General features: G+C 35.5%; 1 protein-coding gene across 1 annotated transcript in view; it reads left to right on the forward strand.

The window, feature by feature from the left end:
• Nucleotides 1-25360, forward strand: part of DCC (DCC netrin 1 receptor) — a gene marked incomplete at its 5' end in the record, with an annotated part of 954021 nt that overhangs the window by 407764 nt on the left and 520897 nt on the right. Inside the window, one exon of the mRNA XM_027869065.1 lies at nt 439-559. Coding sequence (XP_027724866.1) covers nt 439-559 — 121 coding nt within the window. The remainder of the gene's footprint in view (nt 1-438; nt 560-25360) is intronic.

A 25360-nucleotide genomic window follows, 5' to 3' on the forward strand; every position in this document is an offset into this window, starting at 1 on the left:
CACACACACACACACACACACACACACACACACACACACACACACACCCCTAGCAACTGTTGATATTGATCTCTCCTCATCGTTGAGGGTGGGGCAGAAACTAAGGCAAGTCATTGCTACAACCTTTTGGCCTGTCACTCACCTAATGATGATTCTTCAATTCGTATGCATATTGTCTGTACTTTATTATGTCCATGGACTCAAGGTAATAAACTTAATTGTAATAACAGATCACATGTTTGCTGATACATTCAGCAGATACTTATGAAACTACTCAGGTTTTTTAAGATGTGTGAGTGAAGCTAAGACCTAGTGAGTGCATCTTCTCTTCCAGTTTATTCAGGAAACTAACAATAAAGCTTGGTTGAAGTTACAATTTGGTGCTGATTTTGGGGTTATTGTTTAAAAAACATCTCAGTCATTTGTTCTTCTCTCTAGGGTGGCAGCAATTTGCGGATCCTTGGAGTAGTAAAGTCAGATGAAGGTTTTTATCAATGTGTAGCTGAGAATGATGCTGGGAATACACAGACCAGTGCCCAGCTAATCATCCCTGAACCTGGTAAGAAGCTGAGAACATTTGAAATGCTGTTTGTAATTAATGTGATTAGTACTCGATTTAGAAAACCCAAAATGCTTCTCATGTCTCTCCCAGATCCAGTTCAAGATTATTTGGGTTATGAAAGAATGCACTGTTAAAGAAAAAAGAGAGACTCTCCTTGATCAAATGAGTTTTGGAGGAGGGGATTCAAAATTTGGGAAATCTCTCAGACTAGTGGAGGCTGAAAGATATTCAGAGGAAATAATCTACATCATATGTTAAATTAATGCCTTCTTTCTAACTGTGTTTGGAGATGTTTTTGTTGTAACAAATGAAAGAAAGAATCTTATTTTGTAGTTTCTACTAATCAAAAGATGGATAAATGTGAAAAAAACATATTTTTGTAGCATTCATATAAAATTTGTGTTGCAAAGGCACAACACTTAGAAACAAACTGCTTAGGAATAGTGGAATAATCAAGAAACATACCAAAAAGAACAAATCTTATTCAACAAAAAGGAAATTGAAATTCTTTCATTTTTCCCTCACCATAGTTTATAAAAGAACATAAATTATTCATTTTAGTAGATGTTTTATATAGCATGTATTTATTACACAAATTCTGAATGTTTTCTTTCTTGTTTTCTTTTTGTTGATAATGTTAAGTGTTCGGTTATTCTTGGCCTTGTTTTTTTTTTTTTAATTAGTCTTCTAAGAAGCAAGCTAAATATATTTAAATGATGGCTCATTGTCTTAGATGATTTTTTAAAATGTGAATATTAAGCACTCAGATCCAATGCATTCTATATCTAATTACTTGAGACACATCTATAATGCTTACACATGTGATTTCACTCATAATTCCCCCCCTCTTTTTTAAAGTTCAGTATAGCGGGGAAGACCTTTAAAACTATAGGGATTTGAACAGCTTATCTATTGGATAAGACAATGAACCATTATTTAAGGTCACTAACTTATCAGAATATCTTATTTTTCAATTTAGTGTATGCTGCATTCTAAGTTACTACTTGCAAATAAATATATGCTTTAAAATCAACTAGAATAATAACAGTAAGGCAGGGGTAGGGGGGAGAAGAGAAACTTTAAAAGAATTGCTTCCAACTCAACCAGAACTATGCACACTACATTTTGACTCACTGATGATGACTTAGGGAATCAGACTGGCACATTTTACCTCAAATTAAGTTACACACAGGAAGCCTCATCACAGAGGAAAACCATAATCCAACAGGTAGCCTTTAATCACAGAAGCCAGCATTCAGCTTGGGCTCTTTGATTATTTTTCAGTAGGTATAGCCTGGGGGAACAGGGCTACCCTTAGCAGTAATGTAGTTTTAATACATTACCAGAACCTGCCTAGAGGAAACTGGATAATTCATTACTTCTTCCACCTAGATGTTAAAATGCTGTCAGTAAATTCTGTACTCACGGTCAGTGTTTATTATGTTTGGCATTGGATTAGAATGAAAGCAAAAGAAAATGAAGACAAAATCCTAAAGGGCTGCAGGACACCATTGTAACTGTCTGCGTTTCCCTCTTATAAATGATGGATGACTTTTTCCTGGCTATTTAATCAGATCCTCAAACAATGCCACTCCAATCCCTCAGAGATGTTGAGGAGGCCAGCATGCACAGATGGTAGAGAGGCGAGCTATACATATAAATTAAGTGATGGGGCTGACCATGGTGACGAGAACACAGCCCTTTCTTTTAAAAATTAGTCAATAAATGGTCACCATATATATTCAGGCACAGTGTGAACCCTCTGTTGCCCAGCTGTTCAGTTTTGGCCTGTCCACAGGCCTCTGACTGAGAGTTACCCCTGGCAACCCCAACAATCTGTTCCTTGGTGAGGCCCAGACAATGACCTATTAAAGCTGGTCTTCTGTGTGGGTTGGTACTCAGGGAAACCTCATGAAGTTTCAGTATTGTCTTTTATAAACAGTTATCAACCACGTTTTTGGAGACTAGTCATTTAGAGAAAAAAAATTAAAATTCTATTGATCACTGACTTGAGTTAACTGCTTTCTTCCTTCTCCTGACAATGCTCTGTAGGAATTAAAGTGTTATCAATTGATATACTGTCACAAGTAAAAGAAATACAGCTCCTTACAGGTAGAAGTCAGATACCCTCCCACCCCCACTATCTATCCCCATCATTCACATTCCTTAAAAGTGTATTATGCTTAGTCTTTGAAAGTCTAGTTCATAGTAGAGGGCTTTAGCAATAAGAGAATGAGATACACAATTTGAGGTTCAGTTCATCACTACTGTCAATATAAAACCGGCATAAAAAGTTACCTTGCTTTTCCTTTCTATCCCAAATACTTAGTATAACCAATAGAAAGAACTTAACTGAATGTTTTGTTAGTTGGTTGATCAAACAGGAGAGGAACCATGATACAGGTCCCAAAAGTCTTAGTGAAATTTTAAGGTATTAAACCTATTTCCTAAAGCTTTAATAACTTTTTTACTAAAGCTTTTCCTAAGCTTTAGTAGCTTAAATCTGCACTAATTCTTTTAGTCTTAAAGCATTCAAGCATTAGTAGTGAAAATCTCAAGTAAGACTTTTGGGATACACTGCATGTTTGTTTTTTTTTTTCCTTTACTAGAGATTTCCTTGGTATAGAGAACAACTCTTGAGGATAAAATTCCTATTCCTAATGCATATTAATACCTACTCTGCAATATCTAGACTTATTAAATTTCCTATGGAGATACTGAAAATTTAAATAACTTGTCCAGGGTTCCACAGCTAAATTGTGTCAGAAGATGGACTTGAAACCAGTTTTTTTTTTCTTACTCTGAGGCTACCTCTATACCATACGGCAAGGTACTTCTACTTAGCATGTCAATGTTAATTCGGTAATAATGAATGGGAAGTTAATTATGTTGCTTTGATTGTATTACTTGTGTACCTGTTAGATATGCATCAGTCAGTAGTGGGCTATTTATGTATAAGAAGTGGCTATCCTGAACCAAGTTGCAGAGGAAAGTCATATTACTAAATGTGATGCTGTGTATAGTGAGCAATGGGAACCAGGGAGTCCACTTTATAGGATGGAGGAGAAGACAAGTAATAGGACCCAGAAGTGCATATGAAAAGTCAGTACATATATTGGTCAGGATGAAAGTGTCAGGGACACAGGGAATTTGTTGATCAGAGAATAGAATATGCCAGTGTTTGGGGAGGTGGGCAGAACACAAGAAGTCAACAATTAAACTCTATGCCTCAGTCAGTTTCTTATCACTGTCCTAGATAGTTTTATTTTGCCCTGAGTAACACTGTCTACTCATCTTTAGTGGAAGGCAACTTGGAACAGCTGGGGTGAAAAAATAGTTGCAGTAAGTAGTTCTTGGCATTCAGAAAGCAGCTGTGATGGGGTGGAGGCTGGGCAGAACAATTTGAAATGAATATGGAAAATGAGTGAAGACAGAATTGGAATCCCAGTTAAAGGTATGACATGGTGTTTTATTTCCAAAACTGCAAAAAAGGCTTCTGGAAAAAAAAGTCAAGTGATTGTAAGTACGGTAAATCCTATTAGAAAGCACCACCAGCTTGGTCCATGAATTCAAGCTTATTATGTAACAAGTCATGTTCCCCAGAGTAACTTATAGTGCATGCCTCTCACTTTAACAAGAACATCCTTTCATGCTGGTGTTATCTGCGTTCCCCAAAACCACTGTTATGATGGAGTTCTGCTGTACTACGAGAAATAGATTGCTTAGGCATTTAGAAAACTGTGAATTGCTATCAATTACCTGTCCTTCTCAAAAAGGTTATGATTAAGAATGATGTTGAATTTTGCACATTATAATAAGGTGGTGCATCACATGGCCTAGAATTATTTAATTTATTTAATTATTTAAGTTATTTAAGGCTAGGCTTAAGCTTTAAGGCATAGAAAGTGCAAGTTATATCCCAGATTCACTATTTTTTGTATGTAGTGCCTTATCAATTTGAAGAGAAAAATTGGGAAACCTAAAGGGCAAGAAGAAAGTCTATAGGCACTGACCAACTTTTCTAACTGTATTAACTGCCACTAATTACAGCATTTCTTCCTGAATGTTAATTTTTTTTTACATCATTTCTTCAAAGATATTGTGCAAGGGGATGAGTAACTGCACAATTAGTCTTAACACTTTAAGATCTGTTAGGATTTAATTTACCAGCACAACAGCACTGAAGTGACTGTGTAAGAGAATGTAGCTAACACTGAAGTGATGTACTTCATAATCTGGCATTGGTTGCTGGAAGACAATTAAGTGTAATTATCAATTCTTACTGTAGAAAATGACTATGATTTAAGGCCTTCACTGCATTTGGTGTAGGGGTAAAAGTGTTGTCTGATGTCTAGCAATACTGCTACAAATACTGATGCAGTGAACCAAAAGTGTTTCCTACTCAGTGTCCCAAACTAGGAATTCTGTGTACAGAGTGGGTCAATTAGCAAAGGTTTTTCAGATTTGTCATAGCTGAATTAAGGTGTTCTCAAATATCATGAGAAAGCTTTTAAAAAGAGTTTTACCATCGATTCAAAAGCAAGAGAAAGTATGCTTAGGGTATCTGGAAATATTTTCCATCCCAAACAGAGGCAATTAACTTGGAATGTGTTCAAGTAATTAATATGCACCCAATAATACTTTCCTTTTTTTTAATACTTGCATTAAATAAGTCATTTTAGGCTCTTGCACATTTAAACTAACATAGTCATATATCTATTCTATCTATTAGATGATTGTAAATGTCAATATTCATTTATTTAAAAAATGAAACTATTGAAGAGGCTTGAAAAAATTTACCTGTTATTTTTTTTTTTGTTTTTGATCACCTTTGGGGGAAAAAAAAAGTTCCTTTTCCTCTAACAAAATTTTGTTTACCAACCAAAGCAGGTAAGTTATTTGACCTGGCTTTACCATTTGATCTCTCTAAATCAGAGTACAGTATCATCGATTTGGTTATTTGGTCCATCTCTACTTTCATTGACTGGAACAATGATGGGACTGAATAAGGCAAAATAGAAAAAAAGTCAATTAATTTGACCATGGAAAATGTTCCACGTTTATATGATAAGGCAAAAGGCCATTCTTTTTTTTAAATCTAGGTCATATCTCCCCATATATTCCACCTTTCATTTGTTTCAATTTCAGTTGTATTATATTTTGTGTTGACTCCTTTATGTGGTAATTGTGAGACTATAACATCACACTTTCAAACTTTAAAAGACTTTAGAAGCACCAAGCTGAAGTTCTAGGAAATCAGACGTAACTATATGGCAGTGAATCCTTGGATTAATAAAATAAGATGAAATTTGTTTTTCTTTCCAATCTAGTGGTTTTTCTCCATTGAAAATGAGCTAGATTACCCACAAATTCATATTTTTCCAAGTTCTACAATTAAAAATATTTTTAAGTATGTATTCTGGTGATTTGTCTATGTTTTTAAAAAGGGTTTTAACATATTAAAGTATTTGTAAAGTAATTATTTCTTTGCTTCTCAGGGACTTAGTAATTTTTAAAAGTTATATATTTGCAACTATTGGCATGTCATTTCCACTTATTTTATGTGATCCATTTGCAGGAATACAAAAAAGAAAAATACATTTTTGAAGCCAAAGTGGTAAAGTAAGCCAAAGATCATGTAGACATAGGTAGTACTGAGCAGGCAAAAGAAGATAATAGAATCATAGATTTAGAACTGAAAAGGATGTTATGGGCCATATAAGTTAACACCCTAACTTTACAGATGTAAAACCTAACTAAGGCCCAGAGAAGTTAAGTGATTTGGCTAGGATTATATAAGTACGAACAAAAGTGAACTCAAGTCCACATCAAAATCCAGTGTTCCTTAAATGGCCTTAAGTATCCAATGAGAATGTTGGTATTATGATAGTTCCTTCAAGGACCTTCAATTTCAGGTGATTTTTTTTTTTCTCAGTATGATCACTTGGGGCCCTGTAAGCATAATTTAATGGGTAAGAGAAGGCTAACCAGGGGTTGTTTCTAAAAAATGCAGAACCTCAATGAATTTCTCCTGTTTTCATGAGTAGGCAGATTTTTATGAGAAAAAAGAACATTGGCTCTTAGAATCATATTTACAATATATACAACTATACATTCATGTATATTTTTGGATAATAGTTATATAATCGTATAAATAGCTATATATGTATAAAACATACATATATAGTATATATATACATCAATGTGCTTATACATGCATACAAATGTATATAGGTATAGATATGTATACATACACATCATAAATATATGTATCTATATTTATGTACATGCAGAGAGAGACAAGCAGCTAAACAGACATTGGGTTTTTAACTCATAACAGATCAAGAGGTTTTCACTGTATCACCATATAACTGAAATTGAACATAAACTTTTTAGTAAAGTGAATAGCTCAGGAGCAAGAAAGGCTAAAGATGTATACTATACAGATTCCTCATATATATTCATATATATATGTATATATATATCTACATATTTAGAAAACTTTTTCTTTGAAGTTTTGTTAATGTGTTTTGTTTGTTATATCATAGTAAAATTCTATCCCCACTTCTCATGGGCCTTCCCTTATAAGAAAAAAAACAGTTGAGCAATATCAAATGACTAAATGAATACCTCTGCAACATTTAGCACCGTTATTTTTTTCTACCTCTCAGCCAAGATAAGAGGTATGTTTTATTTATTTATTTTTCTTCTCCACAAACAATGTTTCTTAATCTAAGAAGTTTCAATATTGGGCTCCACTTAGTTATTCCTAGCCTAAACATTTTACTTTAGTGGGGTTGGGAAGGGTAAAGGATGGAGAAAGTTTCCTTTTTTAATGATTCTAGCTTCAAGTAAAATTAACAATTACTAGATAGATAGTGGTAAGCAAAATCAGTTTGTCAACTATTCAATAAGCCTTTATCAAGCAGCTTTTATATGCCAGGCATCATTGTGCTAAACCAGGTGTAGAAAACTTGCAGCCTTGAAGTCACATATGGTCTTCTAGGTGCAGCCTTTTGATTGAGTTCAAGTTTTACAGAACAAATCCTTTTATTAAGGGGATTTGTTCTGTGAAGTTTGGATTCAGTCAAAGGGCTGCACTTGAGGACCTGGCAGGTCACATGTGGCCTTGAGCACACCTGTTAACCACTAAGAATACAAAGAAAGGCAAAAGACAAGTGCCTGCTGTCAAGAACATCACAGACTACTATTAAATCTTGTACCCAAAGCCAGTACCACAAGGTGCTCTGGAGCTGGAGGAAGAGTTTTGTGATACATAAGGAAAAAACCTCTGGGCTCCCAGAGGGCCATTAATGGAGAAATCACTGCAGAACAGGGCCAAGTAAAGGAAACAGCACATATGGAGTGAAACAAGACATGGCAGACAGTGGAGAACAGGGAGATCGAAGAAGCATGCTATTTGTTAGGTATCATACAGTTTACAAAGTTCTTTTTTTTACAATAACCTTGAGAAGGAAGGAATATAAGTATCCCATTTTACAGATGAAGAAACTGGTTTAGTTAATAACTATATTCTTTCCTTCCTAACATTTTGACTTAGAATTTGAACTTGATCATCCTCTCCTTAATCAGATCCTTCAATGGTCATGATTTCTGATTGGATTAGGAGCCATTTGGGAACCACTTCAGGAGGAGAGTGGGGTGATTAGTGGGGTGAAGTGTGGAGAGGGGAGGAAAGTGTTGCTCTTCTGCAAAAGATAGCAAACAGTTATCATGTGTCTGCTAAGTGTGAGGTTCGGGGCACTGGGTTGAGTGGGCAGAAAAATTTACTAGACAATCTATTAAGAGAGAGATATGCCATATAAACAAAGAATTATAATCAGATTGTGATATGTGACCCATGAGTAGCACCAATTGCAACAGCCCAGGTGTAACATGAGCAAAGGCAAGACTTGAACAATGGTTTTATGAATAGGGAGGATGAGATACAATAATATAATAATATCTCCATAATATTCTGGAGAAAGAATAAGTGGCCCTAGATGGCAGGATGAATATAACAAGTATATAGAGATTATTTATAGGTGCTGTATACAGCTAGTCCCTGATTACTGTGAATATTTTGTGAAGTAATAGCATTATTTGATTTCATATTTCCATTAGACTAGAACAAATCATAATTTACATAATTATAACATCAAATAATACTAATTCAAATACATGTGACTACTTCACAAGATTCATACTAATTGGGAGCTAGGTGTAAAATATAGAACTACAGTTCCCTTTTCACTCTCAAATTATCTAGTTACCTGCTTCAGATGCTTTTGTTTTAAGACGTAATGGACCAATTTTAAAGTAATGTGAAATTGAGGCTATTGGAACTTAATGCTAATTTATTTTCTAGAATGTCTGAAGGATAGTTAATGCAACAGATGAATGCTATATCTACATGGGAATACCAGTCATCTCTTTTCACTGAATTGAGCTCTGAAACAATTGGATGGTGAGCACTAGAGTGAGACATTTGGCTTTAAGTCCTGACTTGCTAGCTGTGTGACCTAAAGAAAGTATTTCAAGCTCTCTGATACACAGTTTTGTCATCTGCACAATCTACCTCATAGGGCTTTTGTATGGAAAATGCTTTTTACCACATATAGTGGTATGTGAAAATGAGCTCTTATTTTTATTTTTATTAATGCTGTTTCAGTGAAAAAATATCAATAGACCAGTAGTTTGACTTGTCATGACATGGCTCTATCTCTGAATGTACTAGTCACTTTTGTTAAAACAGATACATTTGATATAAATGTCAAGATGCTATCTAAAGAAAATGACTCCACAGAATATTAAGCAATGAGTCACTGAACAAAAATTTCATATTTAGAATACCGGCAGTTAAGTTAATCTGTACATATAACCCAAAAAGTTGGTGATTCTTAACACCTTTGGATCCCTTTTCCTTCTCTCCATCACTATCATTGCAGAAGTAGAAGACAATTGAACAGAAATTAGGACCACTTACATTTTGTCTTCGTTTCATAGTTTTCCAAGGTAAATATTTTTATAGTGTAGTAATTTGCATCCCAGTGATGAAGTTTTGTGGAAATTGGTAAGTTGGTGCTTGGATCAAGCACTCAATATGTCACTGACATACATGAAGCCTTTCTAGCTTGGTAGAATTAATGGATGAATGTTTAGAAAACCATTTATGAAGCATTTACCGTCTGACAAGCACCATACTGGACACTGAATATTCATAAATAAAAGTGAGATGGTCCCTGACCTCAAAGAACTAACTTTCTTTTTTTTTTTTTAAGATTCATTAATTAATTTATTTCTAGTTTTCAACATTCACTTCCACAATATTTTGAGTTCCAAATTTTCTCCCCATCTCATCCCTCCCCCAACCCCAAGACAGCATGCATTCTGAATACCCTTTCCCCTAGTCTGCTGTCCCTTCTATCTTCCCTCCTTATCTTATCCTCTTCCTCTTCTATTTTCCTGTAGGTCAGGATAGATTTCTATACCCCATTGCCTGTATGTCTTATTTCCCAGTTACAAATGAAAACAATTTTTTAACATTTCTTTTTAAAACTTTGGGTTCCAAATTTACTCCCTTCCTCCCTCCCCACCCACCCTCATTGAGAAGGCGAGCAACCTGATACAGGTTATGCTTGTGTAGTCATGAAAAACATTTCCATAGTAGTCATGCTGTAGAAAACCAAGTATATTTCCCTTCATCCTATCCTGCCACCCATTTATTCTATTGTCTTTTGACCCTGTCCCTCCTCCAAAGTGTTTGCTTCTGATTACCCCTCCCCCAATCTACTGTCTCCTCTATCATCCCTGCTCTCTTAACCCCTTGCTCCCCTATTTTCCTGTGGTAAGATAGTTTTCCATACCCAAGAGTATGTATGGTATTCCCTCCATAAGTCAAATCCAATGAGAATAAGATTCACTCATTCCGTCTCACCTTCCCCCACTTCCCCTCTACTGTAAAAGCCTTTTTCTGTCTGTTTTATGTGAGATAATTTACCCCATTCTACCTCTCCCTTTCTCCTTCTCCCAGTATAATCCTCTTTCACCTTTTAAGTTTATTCTCCAGATATCACTCATTCATCTTCAATTCACCCTGTGTCCTCTATCTATCAATCTATCTGTATACATATATATTTTCCTCCAACTCTCCTAATACTGACAAAGGTTCATGAGTTAAAAATATCATCTTTCCTTGTAGGAATGTAAACAGTTCAACCTTAATAAGTCTCTTATGATTTCTCTTTCCTGTTTACCTCTTCATGCTTCTCTTGAGTCTTGTATTTGAAAGTCAAATTTTCTATTCAGCTCTGGTCTTTTTATCAGGAATGCTTGAAAGTCCTCTATTTCACTGAATGTCCATTTTTCCCCCTGAAAGATTATACTCAGTTTTTCTGGATAGGTAATTCTTGGCTGTAATCCTATCCCCTTTGCCCTTTGTAATATCATATTTCGAGCCCTCTGGTCCCTTAATGTAGAAGCTGCTAAATCCTGTGTTATCCTGATTATGTTTCTACAATATTTGAATTGTTTCTTTCTGGCTGCTTGCAATATTTTTTCCTTGACCTGGAACTCTGAAATTTGGCTACAATATTCTGGGAGTTTTCCTTTGGGGATCTCTTTCAGGAGGTGATCGTTGGATTCTTTCTATTTCTATTTTGCCCTGTGGTTCGAGAATATCAGGGCAGTTTTCCTTGATAATTTTTTTGAAAAATTATGTCTAGGCTCTTTTTTTTTGATCATGGCTTTCAGATAGTCCAATAATTTTTGAATGACTCTCCTGGATCTATTTTCAAAGTCTTTGTTACCAAAGAAAGATGCTATGGTCTGACTGTTTTTGGGCAGTTTGCTCATGATCTCAGCCAATTACTTGAGTTATAAACTCTTTGTTAAGATAGGGGTTTGCTTCCAGTGTGGAGAATGTACTGTCCTAAGCTTCGGGAGTTTTATGCAATTGTTTTCAGAGATGCTTCAAGGGACCTGTAAATTTTCAGTTCTTCCAAGGTGGTATGATAAAAACGAGGTGTTTATTCCTTTCCTGGCCTGTACTCTGGTCTATGAGTGACCACAAGCACTCTATTTTGCCTTGGAACTGTGAGGAGGATTCCCTCTCCACCAAGGCATAAGTTGCACCTTGCCAGCACTCCTCCTCACCCCAGGATCACCACCCAGAACTGTGACCCAGATCCAAGCATAGGCAAAGCAAGACAATCCTGTGACAGCACCGGCAAAGAGATCTCTGAAATCCCCCTCTGAGCAGTCACTTGATTCCCCCTCAGTCTGTGGACTAGAAGTTGTGGAAGCAGCTGCCGCCCCACGGCTGCACCAGGAGTGGGCCTGGGACCAAGCTTCTCTCTCACCGCAGTCACAGACTTTTCCCACTGACCTTCTAGGTTGTCTTCGGCATTTGTGGGTTGAGAAGTCTAGAAACCACCACAGCTGCCTGTGATTCAGTCCCCTGAGGCCTGTTCCAGGTTCACTAAGGCCTGTTTTGCCTGCATACCCACGCTAAACTGCATTTCTCTCCCAGCCTGGCGTGATAGGCCTTTCTAATCAACCATCCAGGTTGTCTTGGGCTGGAAATTTGTTTCACTCTGTCTTTTTATGGTTTCTGCTGCTCTAGAATTTGTTTAGAGCCATTTTAAATAGGTATTTGGAGGGGTTTGGGGGAGAGCTCAAGAAAATCACTGTTTTTACTCTGCCAAGAACTAACTTTCTAATAGGAGGAGAAAATATATATAGGGAGATGGTCTCCAAGGAAGACTGTTTTAGTTTGGGAAATCAAATGCATGGTGAGTGCGACAGTGGAACAGTCCACTAACTCTAGCTTTTCTAGAGATATTGGTAGAGTTTATTTGATTACAATGACTTGTTCTTATAATCAGAGGATTTTTTTGGAGGATGGAGGGGGCTGGAGAATAATGAAGCTTATGGTTTACTGGTGTAGCATAATAAAATCAAAGTTCACTTGCTCACCATAATGAGACATTGGAATAGATTTTGTGAAAGCATCAGGTATGATTACGGCTGATTAGGTGAAAATATTAGGTGAAACGAAAGGCATAGGTAAAAGCTTCAAAAGGAAAATTTTAACAGATGTTGCTTACTGGCTTTTCTGGACAAAAGTATAAGGTGTGAGTTGAAATGTAGTGAAAGAGGTTAGTTGTGAAAAGGAGGCAACTGTTGGACCTTAACAAACACACATGTTCATGTTTGTGAATCATCATACGCCATTGTAGCATTGAGAGTAAAGCAATGGATAGATCAAAATGGTGTCCATTGGCTCTGCTTATTTTAATTGTGCAGGAGATAGAGCTGGGGGGTTGGAGTAGGTCAGAGAATAAATGCTCAGACAAATTTGTAGTAGTTCAGGTGTAAAGTGAACCAGGATTGTCTCTGTATTAATGAAGAGAGAAGAAAGAATGGATGCAGGAAATAACATATTAAAAAAAAAAAGAAATGGGAGTAATTTTGCAATGACTTAGAGTAGGCTTATGGGAAGCAGAGAGAAATAACAGTGATGGTAATTAAGGACTTAATAAGGGAACTAACAGTGTCATGGGCATCATAATTCCATGATGAGCTATGGGATTTTTTTTTCTCTCCTCACTGATGAAACTCATTCTTTTACAAAAAAACAGAACAGTACATGTTTCACAAGACTGAGGAGGGGATTCCTGCAGTGCTACTATTTTGAAATAACAGGGCCCAGGGAGTATGCAGGGGGCATGAGGCAATAAAAGTATATGGTTCCCGAAACTCTCAAGACTGAAAAAATATAGGTATGATTTGTTGTTAACATCTAAAGGGGGGAAATGATCATCCTTCCCTTCTGCCTCTCCTGTCTGTGGTGTACACATATTAGAGAGCCCAGCATTAACTTAAAATAGGAAGGACAAACTTTGGCTCTCTGCCACCTGGAAACAAAATCCATTTAATTTACCCTGACTATCCTTGTTATAGTGTTAAATATAGACTAAATAGTTTAATATGGATTTATGTAATGAGTTCACAAATTGATTTTGCAAAGCATACGTGCTTTAGGAAATAGCTGCTTACTCTGCTCCAAACTGTATTGTGAACTCCTAGCAGACCTCTGTGGTTTTGATGGATAGGAAATCTGACCTACTGCATATTGCCCCTTTTCTACTCCCCATATTTCCCCCCTTAAAAATAGCCCACCACCCCAGTCTGTAGGCTTAGGAAACAATGAGCTAGAAGCTGCAGCCATCTCCTAGGGGAGGCAGCCTTCATTCTGTAGCAATGCTAATACCTTATCTCTGAGTGACAGGGGAAAAATAGGCTCCCTCACTCTGTCTGTAATTCCCTGTCTTCTTTTTTTCCCTCTGTTCAAAAATAGTCATATGTACCTTATTTAAACATTAATTATTTAGCCTGGGCAATGTGCAGATAATTTGTAAAATGAAATACCTTGTAAGTTTGAAGATGAATCCAAAGAGGTACTTCTTTCCCTCAGCTCTCCCCCTTCCCTTATCTCTGGTGACTAGAGTTAAATGTAATTGTAATTGGTCACTGGATGGGTCTGACACTGTCAACCTATCATTTTGGGATTGGATCCTGAAATTTGTAATTATAATGTCCTTTATCTCCATTTAAATTCAGCAGTGTCCTCACATTACTATTCCTTCCCTTAAAATGTGGAGACTTGGGAGTGGGGGCTGGGGATTGAAATCTATTGAAATCTACACCCTTTCACAGTTCTGTTCCATTTCTCTAAGGCACCTTAGACCAGAGAGACTAGCCATCAAGGATGGTAATTTACAATATCAGAGTGCTTAATCTAAAATCTGTCCTTGTCAAAGGAGAACATGTTGGTCCCCACACCGCAATAACAGGAATTTAACTATAGCACAAGGCTCAGTCAGGGTTCTCAACTGCCTTCTTTTAATTTATGCTCTATCCTCATTAGTTTACAGGGTTTTATTATTTTGTGGGGTGGAGGGGTTGATAACTTAAACTTTTAACATCAGAATAAGAAAATATATTAAATATTTTCACCTTTGTCTAAATAAGAGAAGCAGCATGGTATAGTGCTGGCCACAGAGAGGTGACCTCGAGGTTGTAGAGATCAAGTTCAAATTCTGCCATTGATTTAAACCATGTATAATTATGAGCAAGTCATTTTATCTCTTAGTGATCCCAGGCATCTCTCTAAATCTCTAATTTTCAGACAAGGTCCCAGTCCGCATCAATGGAGGAAGTTTTCACACCAGAAATTCCCTAGATGAATGAAATCACAGCTCTGCATCAAAACACCTAAATAGGCCTAAATAAAGTCACCCTGTTCATGAGAAATAGGGATTATAAGATCAGTTAGCTAAGCTTAGTTCCATAAGAGATGCTTCCTTGACCATAGTCTAAAAACTAAGTTCCAGCTTTGGACAGTGATCCTCTACTTAAACAGATCCTCATCTACTTCCTGACCACCTCTTAATTCTCTCCATGAACTGTCTTTCTCCTACCTAATGTCATAACATTACTGGACATCTCCTTAAGCTTAGACAAAACCCCTGACCTCCACTAAAAGCCACAAACACATCTGAGCCGGGAGGGATGTGAGGTATGGTGGCATCTTGGAATTCATAACTGTAAGGCACTTTGATGATGTCACAAGTGAAATATCAATTTATTCTCTTATCTACAAAATCCTGTGTGATTATAGAAGTTTGGGAACACTAAATATCCCAATCTGAAGTATTACTTATGGTCTGAAAGAATTGTGACAATTTTTTTTTTAATTCCTATCTACAAATAAGAGTAAGCTTGCTTGAATGCCAAAATATAGTGGATTTTTTTTCTTTAATCCTAGTAAGCTACTATTTTCTAACTTAAGCTTGCTTTACAAAATCAATTTCATGCTCTAAGGATACCTAATGACCTAAAGATTTCCTGAAACTTTCAAAAGTGTCCAGTGTGCTACTAGAGAATGTCACATTGTGACTTAAAATTACTCCCTTTTATTTACTCTATGTTCTCCCCAAACTTGAGAAGTCTGTTATTCCTCATTCCCTCTTTCCCAGGGCATGTCCAGAGACATTACCATATGTCTCTGTGCCATGGTTCATGATGCTTCTTATCTTTGGAAATATAGCATCTTTGTTTGTTGAAGTACTACTCATTCTTTTAAATCCATCTCAAAACCTGTCTCTTCCAGTAAACTTTCTACAATCCAACCAATTATTCATATGTTTCCCCCTTTACAACTTGCATAATATTTTGTCTTGTATCCCTTTAATGCATTTATATAATGCATTTTAGTTATCTATGTTGGTGCCTTGTCCATGATTAAACTCTAAATTTCCTAGGAGCAGAAACCATGTATTATAAGGGGGCTCATCAGTTGAGGGTGGTATTGTAAGTGAGTAATGAAGGAGCTAATGAGTTTTCTTTTAGATAATAGGATTCAAAAAGTTCAAGGCAAGCTAGAGCACTGGAGAAATCTAATAAAATTACATGTAACAGGGAAAACTGCAAAGTCTTACTCCTGGGTTCTAGGAATCATTTTCATAAATGTAAGATGTTTACTTATGATTTTGTCTTGGTAAAAACAAAAAGATCTGAGAGTTTTTGTTTGGGGTGTGGAGGGAGGGTTCTGAAAGCTCGCTATGGATTAATGTTGCAGCCCCTCAAATTAATGAAATATTAGGTAATATTGAAGGGCACAATGTCCAAGCCTAGGGAGGTGATAGTTGTATTGTACTCTACCCTGATTAGACCACATCTGGACTATGAACTCTACTTCTTGACACAACATGTTTTGAAGTTCTATGATGATCCTGAAAGGCATGTGGAAGATGGTGACCTATATGGTGAAGGTCTTAAGTTCATGCCATATAAGGAAAGATTAATGAACCTAGGAATGTTTAGACTAAAGAGGAGAAGGCTTAAGGTGGACATGATAGCTGGCTTCTGACATACAAAAGAGGTATTTGACTTACTCTGCTTAAGACAAGAGGGCAAAACCAGGAACAACAGATGGAAGTTAGAAAGAAGAGATTGGGGAAAATAGCAGAGTAACAAGAAGTATTCATCCCAGGTCTTCTGTGAAAGATGCAAGAAGAGCCTCAGACCTAATGATGATTGGGAAGTTCAAGGAGAAACCAGGTATATATATATATATGTGTGTGTGTGTGTGTGTGTGTGTGTGTGTAATATATGTATGTATGTATGTATGTATGTATGTACATATGTATATATATATGTATGTAGGTGTGTATATATGTGTATATGACACATGTATGTATGTGTATATATGTATATATGTATGTATGTAGGTGTGTGTGTATGTATATATGTGTGTGTGTATGTGTGTATGTACGTATGTATGTATACATATATATATCCCAGGTCAGTACAGGGAAATGGCCAGTGGACTAAGGACACTAGGGAAGGAAGTTCAAATAGGAAAATGCACGAAAAAGCAAGCTGCATGCCAAAGTGGGAGTGTATACCATTATACCATGTGTAACCCTGTAGCTCTGTTGCTTTGACACCTGACTCGAGCCTTGGAGCCTTCTAGCACAAAGTGAGGCTAGGGCCTATGGTTTGTGTATCTGCTCTGGAATCACAGACCTAACACTTGCCTATATTTGTGTCGCTCCAACCCCAGAGCAGGGTTTGGGAAGGAAGGAGGCTGGGGCTATGGCTGTACTGGGGCAGAGAATGTGGTCCAAGAGTGAGACTGTAGATCTGTTCCTCTGGTCCCAGATTAGGATCACAGATTCAGTACACAGACCTGACTAATTTAGGGAAGGTAGTACGGGCCAGGGGAAATCTTAAAATTCTGTCATTCTAAACCTGAACAGCCTTCCAAGTAGCTGATATGGAAAGGGCCTAGAGTTTTTTCTGCTGAAGGTTCAATGTCACCTAACTGCAAACGTGGATTTAGAGTTTACAAATCTCAGACTTCTAGGGTACACTGCTGAGGGTATACTGAAGGTTTAGACAACCCCTGTCTTGCTTGAGCTGCTCCTGCCATCTCTGAGCAAATCATCAAAGAAAAACACAACCCCAAGGTCAATTAAATTACTTGGAAAAAAATAAGCAAGAGGGATTTTTTGTTTGTTTTAAGATATTAATGAAATGACAGTTTTAAAGGGAAGACTTGGAAGGATAATTACAGTTTAACAAAGGAGATGCAAAACATTACTCAAGTCACAGATTCTATGAAAATTAAAATAAAATAAAAATTCTAGCATCAAAAGGTGGCTCATGAAGAGAGGTTTAAAAGGAAAGAAAGAAAAAGTAAAATCCTGTGATTGAGGACTGGGCATGGGGAAAGAGAAAGGGGCAGGACAAAGAGAAGGAAAAGCATTAAAGAATAGGATATAGGGAAATGCATAATTAGTGATCATATCTATAAGTGTGAATGGAATGAACTCACTTATCAAATAGGAGAGGATAGAAGAATGGATTAAAAAGCAGAAACCAATAGCATGTGGACTACAAGAAACACAATTAAAACAGAAAAATTCATACAGAGTTAAAATAAGATTCTGGGGCAACATCTGTTATACTTTAAATACACTTTTATAAAAGGAGATAGAAACCATGATCTCAGACAACAGAAAAAAATAGACCTGATTAAAAGAGAAACAAGGAAAGTACATTATGCTTAAAAGCACCATAGACAACGAATAAATAGAAACACTTAACTTATATGCGCCAAATGGAATAGCTTACAAAAACTTAAGTGTAAAGTTATACAAGTTACAAATAGAAAAAAGATAGTAAAGTTACAATAGCTAGAGACTTGAATGTGCTTCATTCAGACCTATATAATCTAATAGAAATTAAATAAGAAAGAAGTTGAGTACCTGAATAGAACTTTAAGAATATTAAAGATGAAAGTTCTCTGGTGGTTAAAGACTATGAATAGAAAGGAATATGCCTATTTCTCAGCACTGAATGGTACCTTTGCAAAAATTAACCATATATTAAGGTGTATTAAAAATGGCTTGAAAACAAATGCAGAAAAGCTAAAATATTAGATACATCTGTGATAGGACCAGGGTTCCCCTATTTCTGTGAAATAGGAATTAGTTTTCCCTGAAAGTCAACAAAGCAGGGACTGGGACTTTATTCATCCCTGCCTGACTTGATGCATCTTCCTGGTAACTTAAAGGCATAAAAAGTTCAAACCAAAAGTGAGACCCCTTCGACTTGGTGGATTTCTGAGGACAATACAAGTCATCATAGCCTGTCCTGCTGACTAGTTTTCTTTCCTTTTTTGAAATTTGGGACCCAGAGTATCTAAGTGCCACTGTTTCCTTGCATATCCTTGCTGTGTAAATCACCTCTGTTAACTATTCAGGGACTTCTAAGTGCCCTTGTTATGTCTCAATATTGAACCTAAATGAAGAGGCTGTTGGTGTTAAAGGTGTCCTCTTTTAACATTCTTTACTAAGTTCAATGAAATGAAAATTATATTCAACAGTTTTTAGAACCAAGATTAAATTAATTATCAAATCAATAATTTAATCATAAGAATTATGGGGTCAAATGCAACCAAAATTAGAAGGGAATTTTACTAGGGGAATTAACTAGGGAAAATTAACTAGGGAAAAAAATCTTTGAAGAAAGTTTTACTGATAAAGCACTCTCAAGATATATAAGATATATAAGAATTATATTCCTCAGTTGACAAATTTTCAAAATATATGAACAGACATGTTTCAAAGGAAAAAATCCAGCTATCAATAAACACCAGCACCTTTAATGTGTGAACAAAATACAAGATACCTGTCAACACCTGGACAGAGGCAATAGGGAAGTTGGGAAACTGTAAACCAACATAATACTTTGTGTGGGACTTCGCCAGATCCTTCAACAGCTGACTATAGTCACTTTCATAGGCAGTTAGGCAGAATAGTGGATACAGTGCTGGACTTGGAATTAGGAAGACCTAAGTTCAAATTCAGCCTTACTAACTGAAGGGCTCTGAGCAAGTCAGTTTAACTTCCATCTCCCTCACTTTCCTCACTTAAAAAGAGGATAATAATAGCACCTAACCCCATGGATGTTGTAAGAAAAAATGAAATAATGTTTGCAAACTACTACACAAACTTTAAAGTGCTGTATAAATGTTAGTAATTGTTTTGATTATTTTAGATAATCTGAAGAGAAAGAAATGTGGAGGAACATTTACAAAATCCCTAAGCTGGAAGGGACCATAGAGTTCATGCAATCCAATCCATAACTGACCACGAATTCTATATCCTTCAGACCTGACAAGTTGTCAACCTCTACTTCAAAGATAGTTTATTCTACTGTTCTATATTTCTAAGTTGATATTGACCCATAGACAATTTTTGGATCAAGTCGTTCAAATGAATCTGAGTATCTCAAGCTGAACTATCGGTGAACTCACATGTCACATCTTGGCCATAAGGATAACATTAACCACTTCTGTGGATATACCACTGCTGTTATCTCCTTTGCCTTCATATGATGCTTCAAGTTCACCTACATAGGATGTTAAGCTACTAGGATCTCAGGGATTATCTAGTCAATTCTGTTGACATGGAAACCATCAGTCAAATAAGTGAAATGACTTGTCCACTTCCACAGGCAGGCTTTAGCCCATAGATTTAGAACTGCAATAAACCTTAGAGGCCATCCGGTGCAACCTCCTCCTTTTACAAGGCTAGGTTAAATGACTTCCCCAGGATCACACAGATAGTAAATGTCAGAGTTAGAATTTGTGCCCATATTTTCTAAGTCTTAAATCTAGTGATCTTTTCACTTAATTATACTATAGGTTTAACAGAATTACTTATTAGATGGAATGATGAAAGAAGTTTACTATTCAAAAACATGAATTCATTTACTTTCTGGTTGTAACATATGCATACAATATTAGGCATCCACTGGTTCTGAAGTGCAGTTAGGAGAAGAATGACACTTTCAGATGTATGTCACAAAGGTCAAACTTACAAAAACATTTCAAGCACTGTGAGCTCAATAAATATTAATACAAAACAACCAGTCACTCATCAGAGAAGATAATATAATGACCTTAGTTTTTATATGGACTACAGATCTAGACTTCTTCGTTTCAACATCTAATTGTGACATGTTTTCTTATATCTTTGCTATTTGGGATCACTTGAAAATGATCATATTACTACTCACAGCAGTAATTTCACACTGCTTTACATTATATTTACTTTTCATATGATCGAGGATAATTACCATGTCCTCTTCACTCTAATTATTAGACAAGAATAACCCACTACCTAAATTATCCATAAATTTCACAAGAAAAACAACAAGCATAAAACATCAACAACATAAAAGCTATGGTATTTCTGTGATATATTTGTTGTGGATCCCCTTTATGTATTAAGAAGAAACTATAGTTGATAATATTTTCTTTCTTCCTTTTTATTTCAATTTTAAATTATTTTTAATGTAACATTAATGATCATCCATGAATATAAACATTTCAAGATACAAAGAACAAGGAAGAGATGGTATAAGAAACCCTGAACCATGTACAATTTGATTTATTTTTTTAGCATGTTCTTCATAGTTAAGCGAAATAGTCCTTTGGTAACATGTATAACTTAGCCTTGTAGGAAATATTTTCTTAAAAAAATAATTATATGAAATTATAGTTTTAAATTATTTGAACCCCATTCTATATATCTGTATTGTGTCTATGCATGCATGTATGTATGTATGTATGTATGTGTATATGTATGTGAAAGTGTTTGTATTTATAGTATATATTCATATAACAGATGATTATTTTTTGTCTTATCACCTGGAAGACACAAAAAGTCTTAACTACTTAACAAATGCTTGTTGATAAAGACAATACCATTGAAGAATGGGTGTGTATATATGCATATTGTGGAACGTGTATATGTATGTACATATACATAATTCATTTGTATGTACACATATGTTCAATAGCATCATCTTTATCAATAAGCATTTGTTACTTAGGACTTATGTGTGTGTATAGAAAAATATATATGTAGTATGATTATATACACACATTTGTATGTGCATCTCATTGAACCTGTGGCTCATGTGTATATACATATGAACGATTCTTCTATTACTTATAGTCTAATAGTGTTGCTGTGGCTTTACGATGCATGTATGTAAGGCATGTGAGGGTAAGTGACTTATCCAGCCTCACACAGTTGGTTTGTATCAGAGTCAGGTCTTGAGCCTAGGTCTCCAAACCCATTCTCCATTCACTAAGCCACACTGCCTCTATTTGTATAATATCCCCTACCTCCAGCCTTAGTTCACATTTTTAATTCTCCCTCCCCCCTTGGAATACATCCTTCATGTAAATTTGGCTATCTGCATGCTGAACAAAACTGAGCTCTCTCTTCAATAAATGCTGATTGAAGTAAGTTCTGACTTGCTCTAAATGTTTAATCATGCAGCACATAAATACATATATTGTATGTATATAATATGGCATAATATATAAAATTCATGTATGTGCGTGTTTGTGTGAATATATAATTTTGCTTACCATGCATTTGCTCACATTGTTCCCTATAGATAAGTAAAGATCTCTTTTCCCTCACACCTCTCCAATCTCTCTCTCTCTCTCTCTCTCACACACACACACACACCCACCCACACACACTCACATATACAAACACACACACATTATAATTACGGGCTTTTTTAAAGACCTCCATTAAGAGTGTGTGTCTTGTTAACTGTTTATGGTATTCTCCTCTGTTAGCTATAGGGCTCAATGTGGAGAGAGATTGGATCTTTCCTAAAGTTGCATCTTTCCCACTGCATAAAAAAAAAAGATTTTGCATACAGTGGTAGATAATAAGTGTTTCTTTACTAGATTGATTAACTTGCACTCCTCTGAAAAGTAGCTTTAAAAAGGAAGCATGCTAGTGGTTAATTAGCAGACTGAGATTTTAGAAGTCTGAAATTTTGTTCTTAGATTCTCTACTGATTTCGCTTTCTATATGCTTTTTATTAGCCTAATGTTACACCTCCTTCACAGGGATGCTGGAATATGGAATTCTCTGTAGTAGTGTAGCTCTCTGTGATCTCTTTTAGCAAGCAGAAAGTGTTAAATGCACTCCCCATTGTACCTAACTAGCACCTAAGGTTTGAAGTGTGGGTAGTACAGTAAGTAAAAAGGGCTTTTGGAAAGTTGTCATTTTGCTTTTCTGATGAGGTAAAAGTGCCTTCCCTCAACCTCACATCACCTCACTTCACCTTGCTCTTATCCCTACCCTCATTGAGGAGTAGGAAAGAGAAAGTCGTTTGGGACAGTGTGGAGGATACAAAGAGGAAAGAGAATCATTCTTGGTTATCTCCCTTACTAATCCCTCACATTTACTCTTCTTCATCTTCTTTTTGTAAAAATTCACAAAATAATTATAATCCTTAGTCTGAATTTTTAAGTGATTTGAAATCTTCAAATGAGAATCATATGATAATTATTTGCATTTGACTTATTTAAAAAAAACTTATTTTACTTCTAAATAAGGCCTCATTTCAAGTATAAGACTTGTATACAGGTGTAACTAATTTTATATATAGAAACTTTAAAAAGTTTCTAAAAATTTATGACTGATTTTTGTTAGGGCATCATATTTTCCCATTGATGTACATTATCATCTCAATTGTTTTATCTTGATTTCTGATTACTCTATGGTTAGTAGGGGATGCCTCCTCTTTCCTTACCTTCTTGATGATCTATAGAATAGAAAATATTAAAATGAATTAAAAGATATTTACATTTAAGACTTCCTTTTGTGAGGAGGATATTAACCCTTTCCTCCTCAAATGTATCTGCTAAAAAGGCTGAATTTTAGCATCTCTCTTTAAGAGGAGACTGATATCTCATTAATCCTAAATATATACATGTTGTCATATATAAGAATGATATTACCTCTACTTTATCCTTAAACTTTTACATTTTGTGTACAGAAGAGGAAAACTGAGAAAATTAAATGCATTTCAAACTTAGCATGACTACATATTGTACCCACCATTGTCATGCTCTAAAGACTACGTGTATAGCTGTGGGATGGAAGGAGGTTGGTCACTGAGTTTGCTACCATTTTGATAGACAACTTCTCTGACAGCTAAGATCTTAACAGAGTGTAGGAAGCTTGGTTCAGCACTCCCAACATCAGTTCCACATCCTGAAGCTGTAATTCAACCTTGAAAAGCTCTGTCCTAGTAGGAATTGAGCTCAACCATCTATCACATGTGAGCAAATCTGAGAAAGAGGGTGGCTTAAAGGGCAAATGTTAAATTGGAAGATGTGAATAAAAGACTTCAGATAAATGTAATGTTCAATGTACTGGCACCTTATGTAGCCATTATGGTTTCTTGAGACCCTGATTTTCTGAGCTTTGTCAAATTGAGACAGAAATTAAGTATAAGACCATGATGTGAAATGAATTATTTATAGCAATATACCTATTGAAGTTTTTCCTTTTTTTAACTTCTCAAAAGAAATATGTGTAAACATGATATACATGAATAAGTATATGTTAAATAAAAATTATATATAATTATATGTAATATATAAATATATGATATACTATATGTGTATATATGTATATATATATATATGACCTGACATATATATCTGTCAGTTTCTCTCTCTGTATGTGTGTATGTGTGTGTGTGATATACACACACACATATATAGATAGATACATAAATAAATATATAGATATTAATATCTATATCTATGTATTTAAAGAGATATATATACACACATATATGTGTGTTTATATTCATTTTTATAATTCTATTAATAAAAAGGGACTTGAAATTTACTATTGAATTTGTATTCTTGGTATCAGAATCCCCAAACCTGCAAAGACCTTCATAAGCCAGTACCATCCTAATGCTGGGTAATGGGTTTACAATAATGATTGTGCTGTATAATACCTTCTTGTTTTTAATCTGTCTATGAAAATGCCAGACCAAACAAGAATTCTGGGGTTTTAATATTTGAAGATTATGAAACTCACTTAAATGCTTGTGTGTGGGGGGGGGGCTACCATGTTAAATGCACTAATCAATCTATACTTAATAAGGATATGGTGAATCAGATCATGGTTACTCAGATGAACTATTAACTCATTTTTTTTGTTAAGGCAATTGTTGTTAAGTGACTTGCCCTCAGTCACACAGCTAGTAGGTGTCAAGTGTCTGAGGTTGGATTTGAACTCAGGTCTTCCTGACTCCACAGCCAGTACTCTATCCACTGTTCCACCTAGCTGCCCCTGAGCTATTAACTCTTTTAAGTATAGCATGTTATTATTACTTTGTATCTGTAATGCTAATTTTCACTCTGAAATTCATATATAAGCACATTTATATTAGATATAATACTTAGAACACATCATAACATTCAATTCAATAATCAGTTATTTAACACCAAAAATTTTAAAAAAAGGCACTTGCTAGGTCTTAGGGATACAAAGGCAAAAATTGATATGCACATTGTCTTCAAGGTCACCTAATAGGTTAATAACATTCTAGACATTCAATTTTTGCAAAAAAAAATCACCTCATATCTAATTAGTATTTAGAAGTATAGTCTAGTAATATATTACCAACATGTAGATCTTCCTTTTAATAAGATATCCATCTTCCTAATCCAAGTGATTTTATTTTGATGTCTCCATTTTCTGGCTTACTCTACTTTCATTTCCACAGTTGCTTACTTGCCTTAAATATGCACACACACAACTTATTTTTAATCATGTTTATACTAGGTGAAACATTATGATTTCTACTGCTTTAAAGTTT

Source organism: Vombatus ursinus, unplaced genomic scaffold (genome assembly GCF_900497805.2).
Source record: "Vombatus ursinus unplaced genomic scaffold, bare-nosed wombat genome assembly UNPS02014791.1, whole genome shotgun sequence".
Classification (NCBI taxonomy): Eukaryota; Metazoa; Chordata; class Mammalia; order Diprotodontia; family Vombatidae; genus Vombatus; species Vombatus ursinus.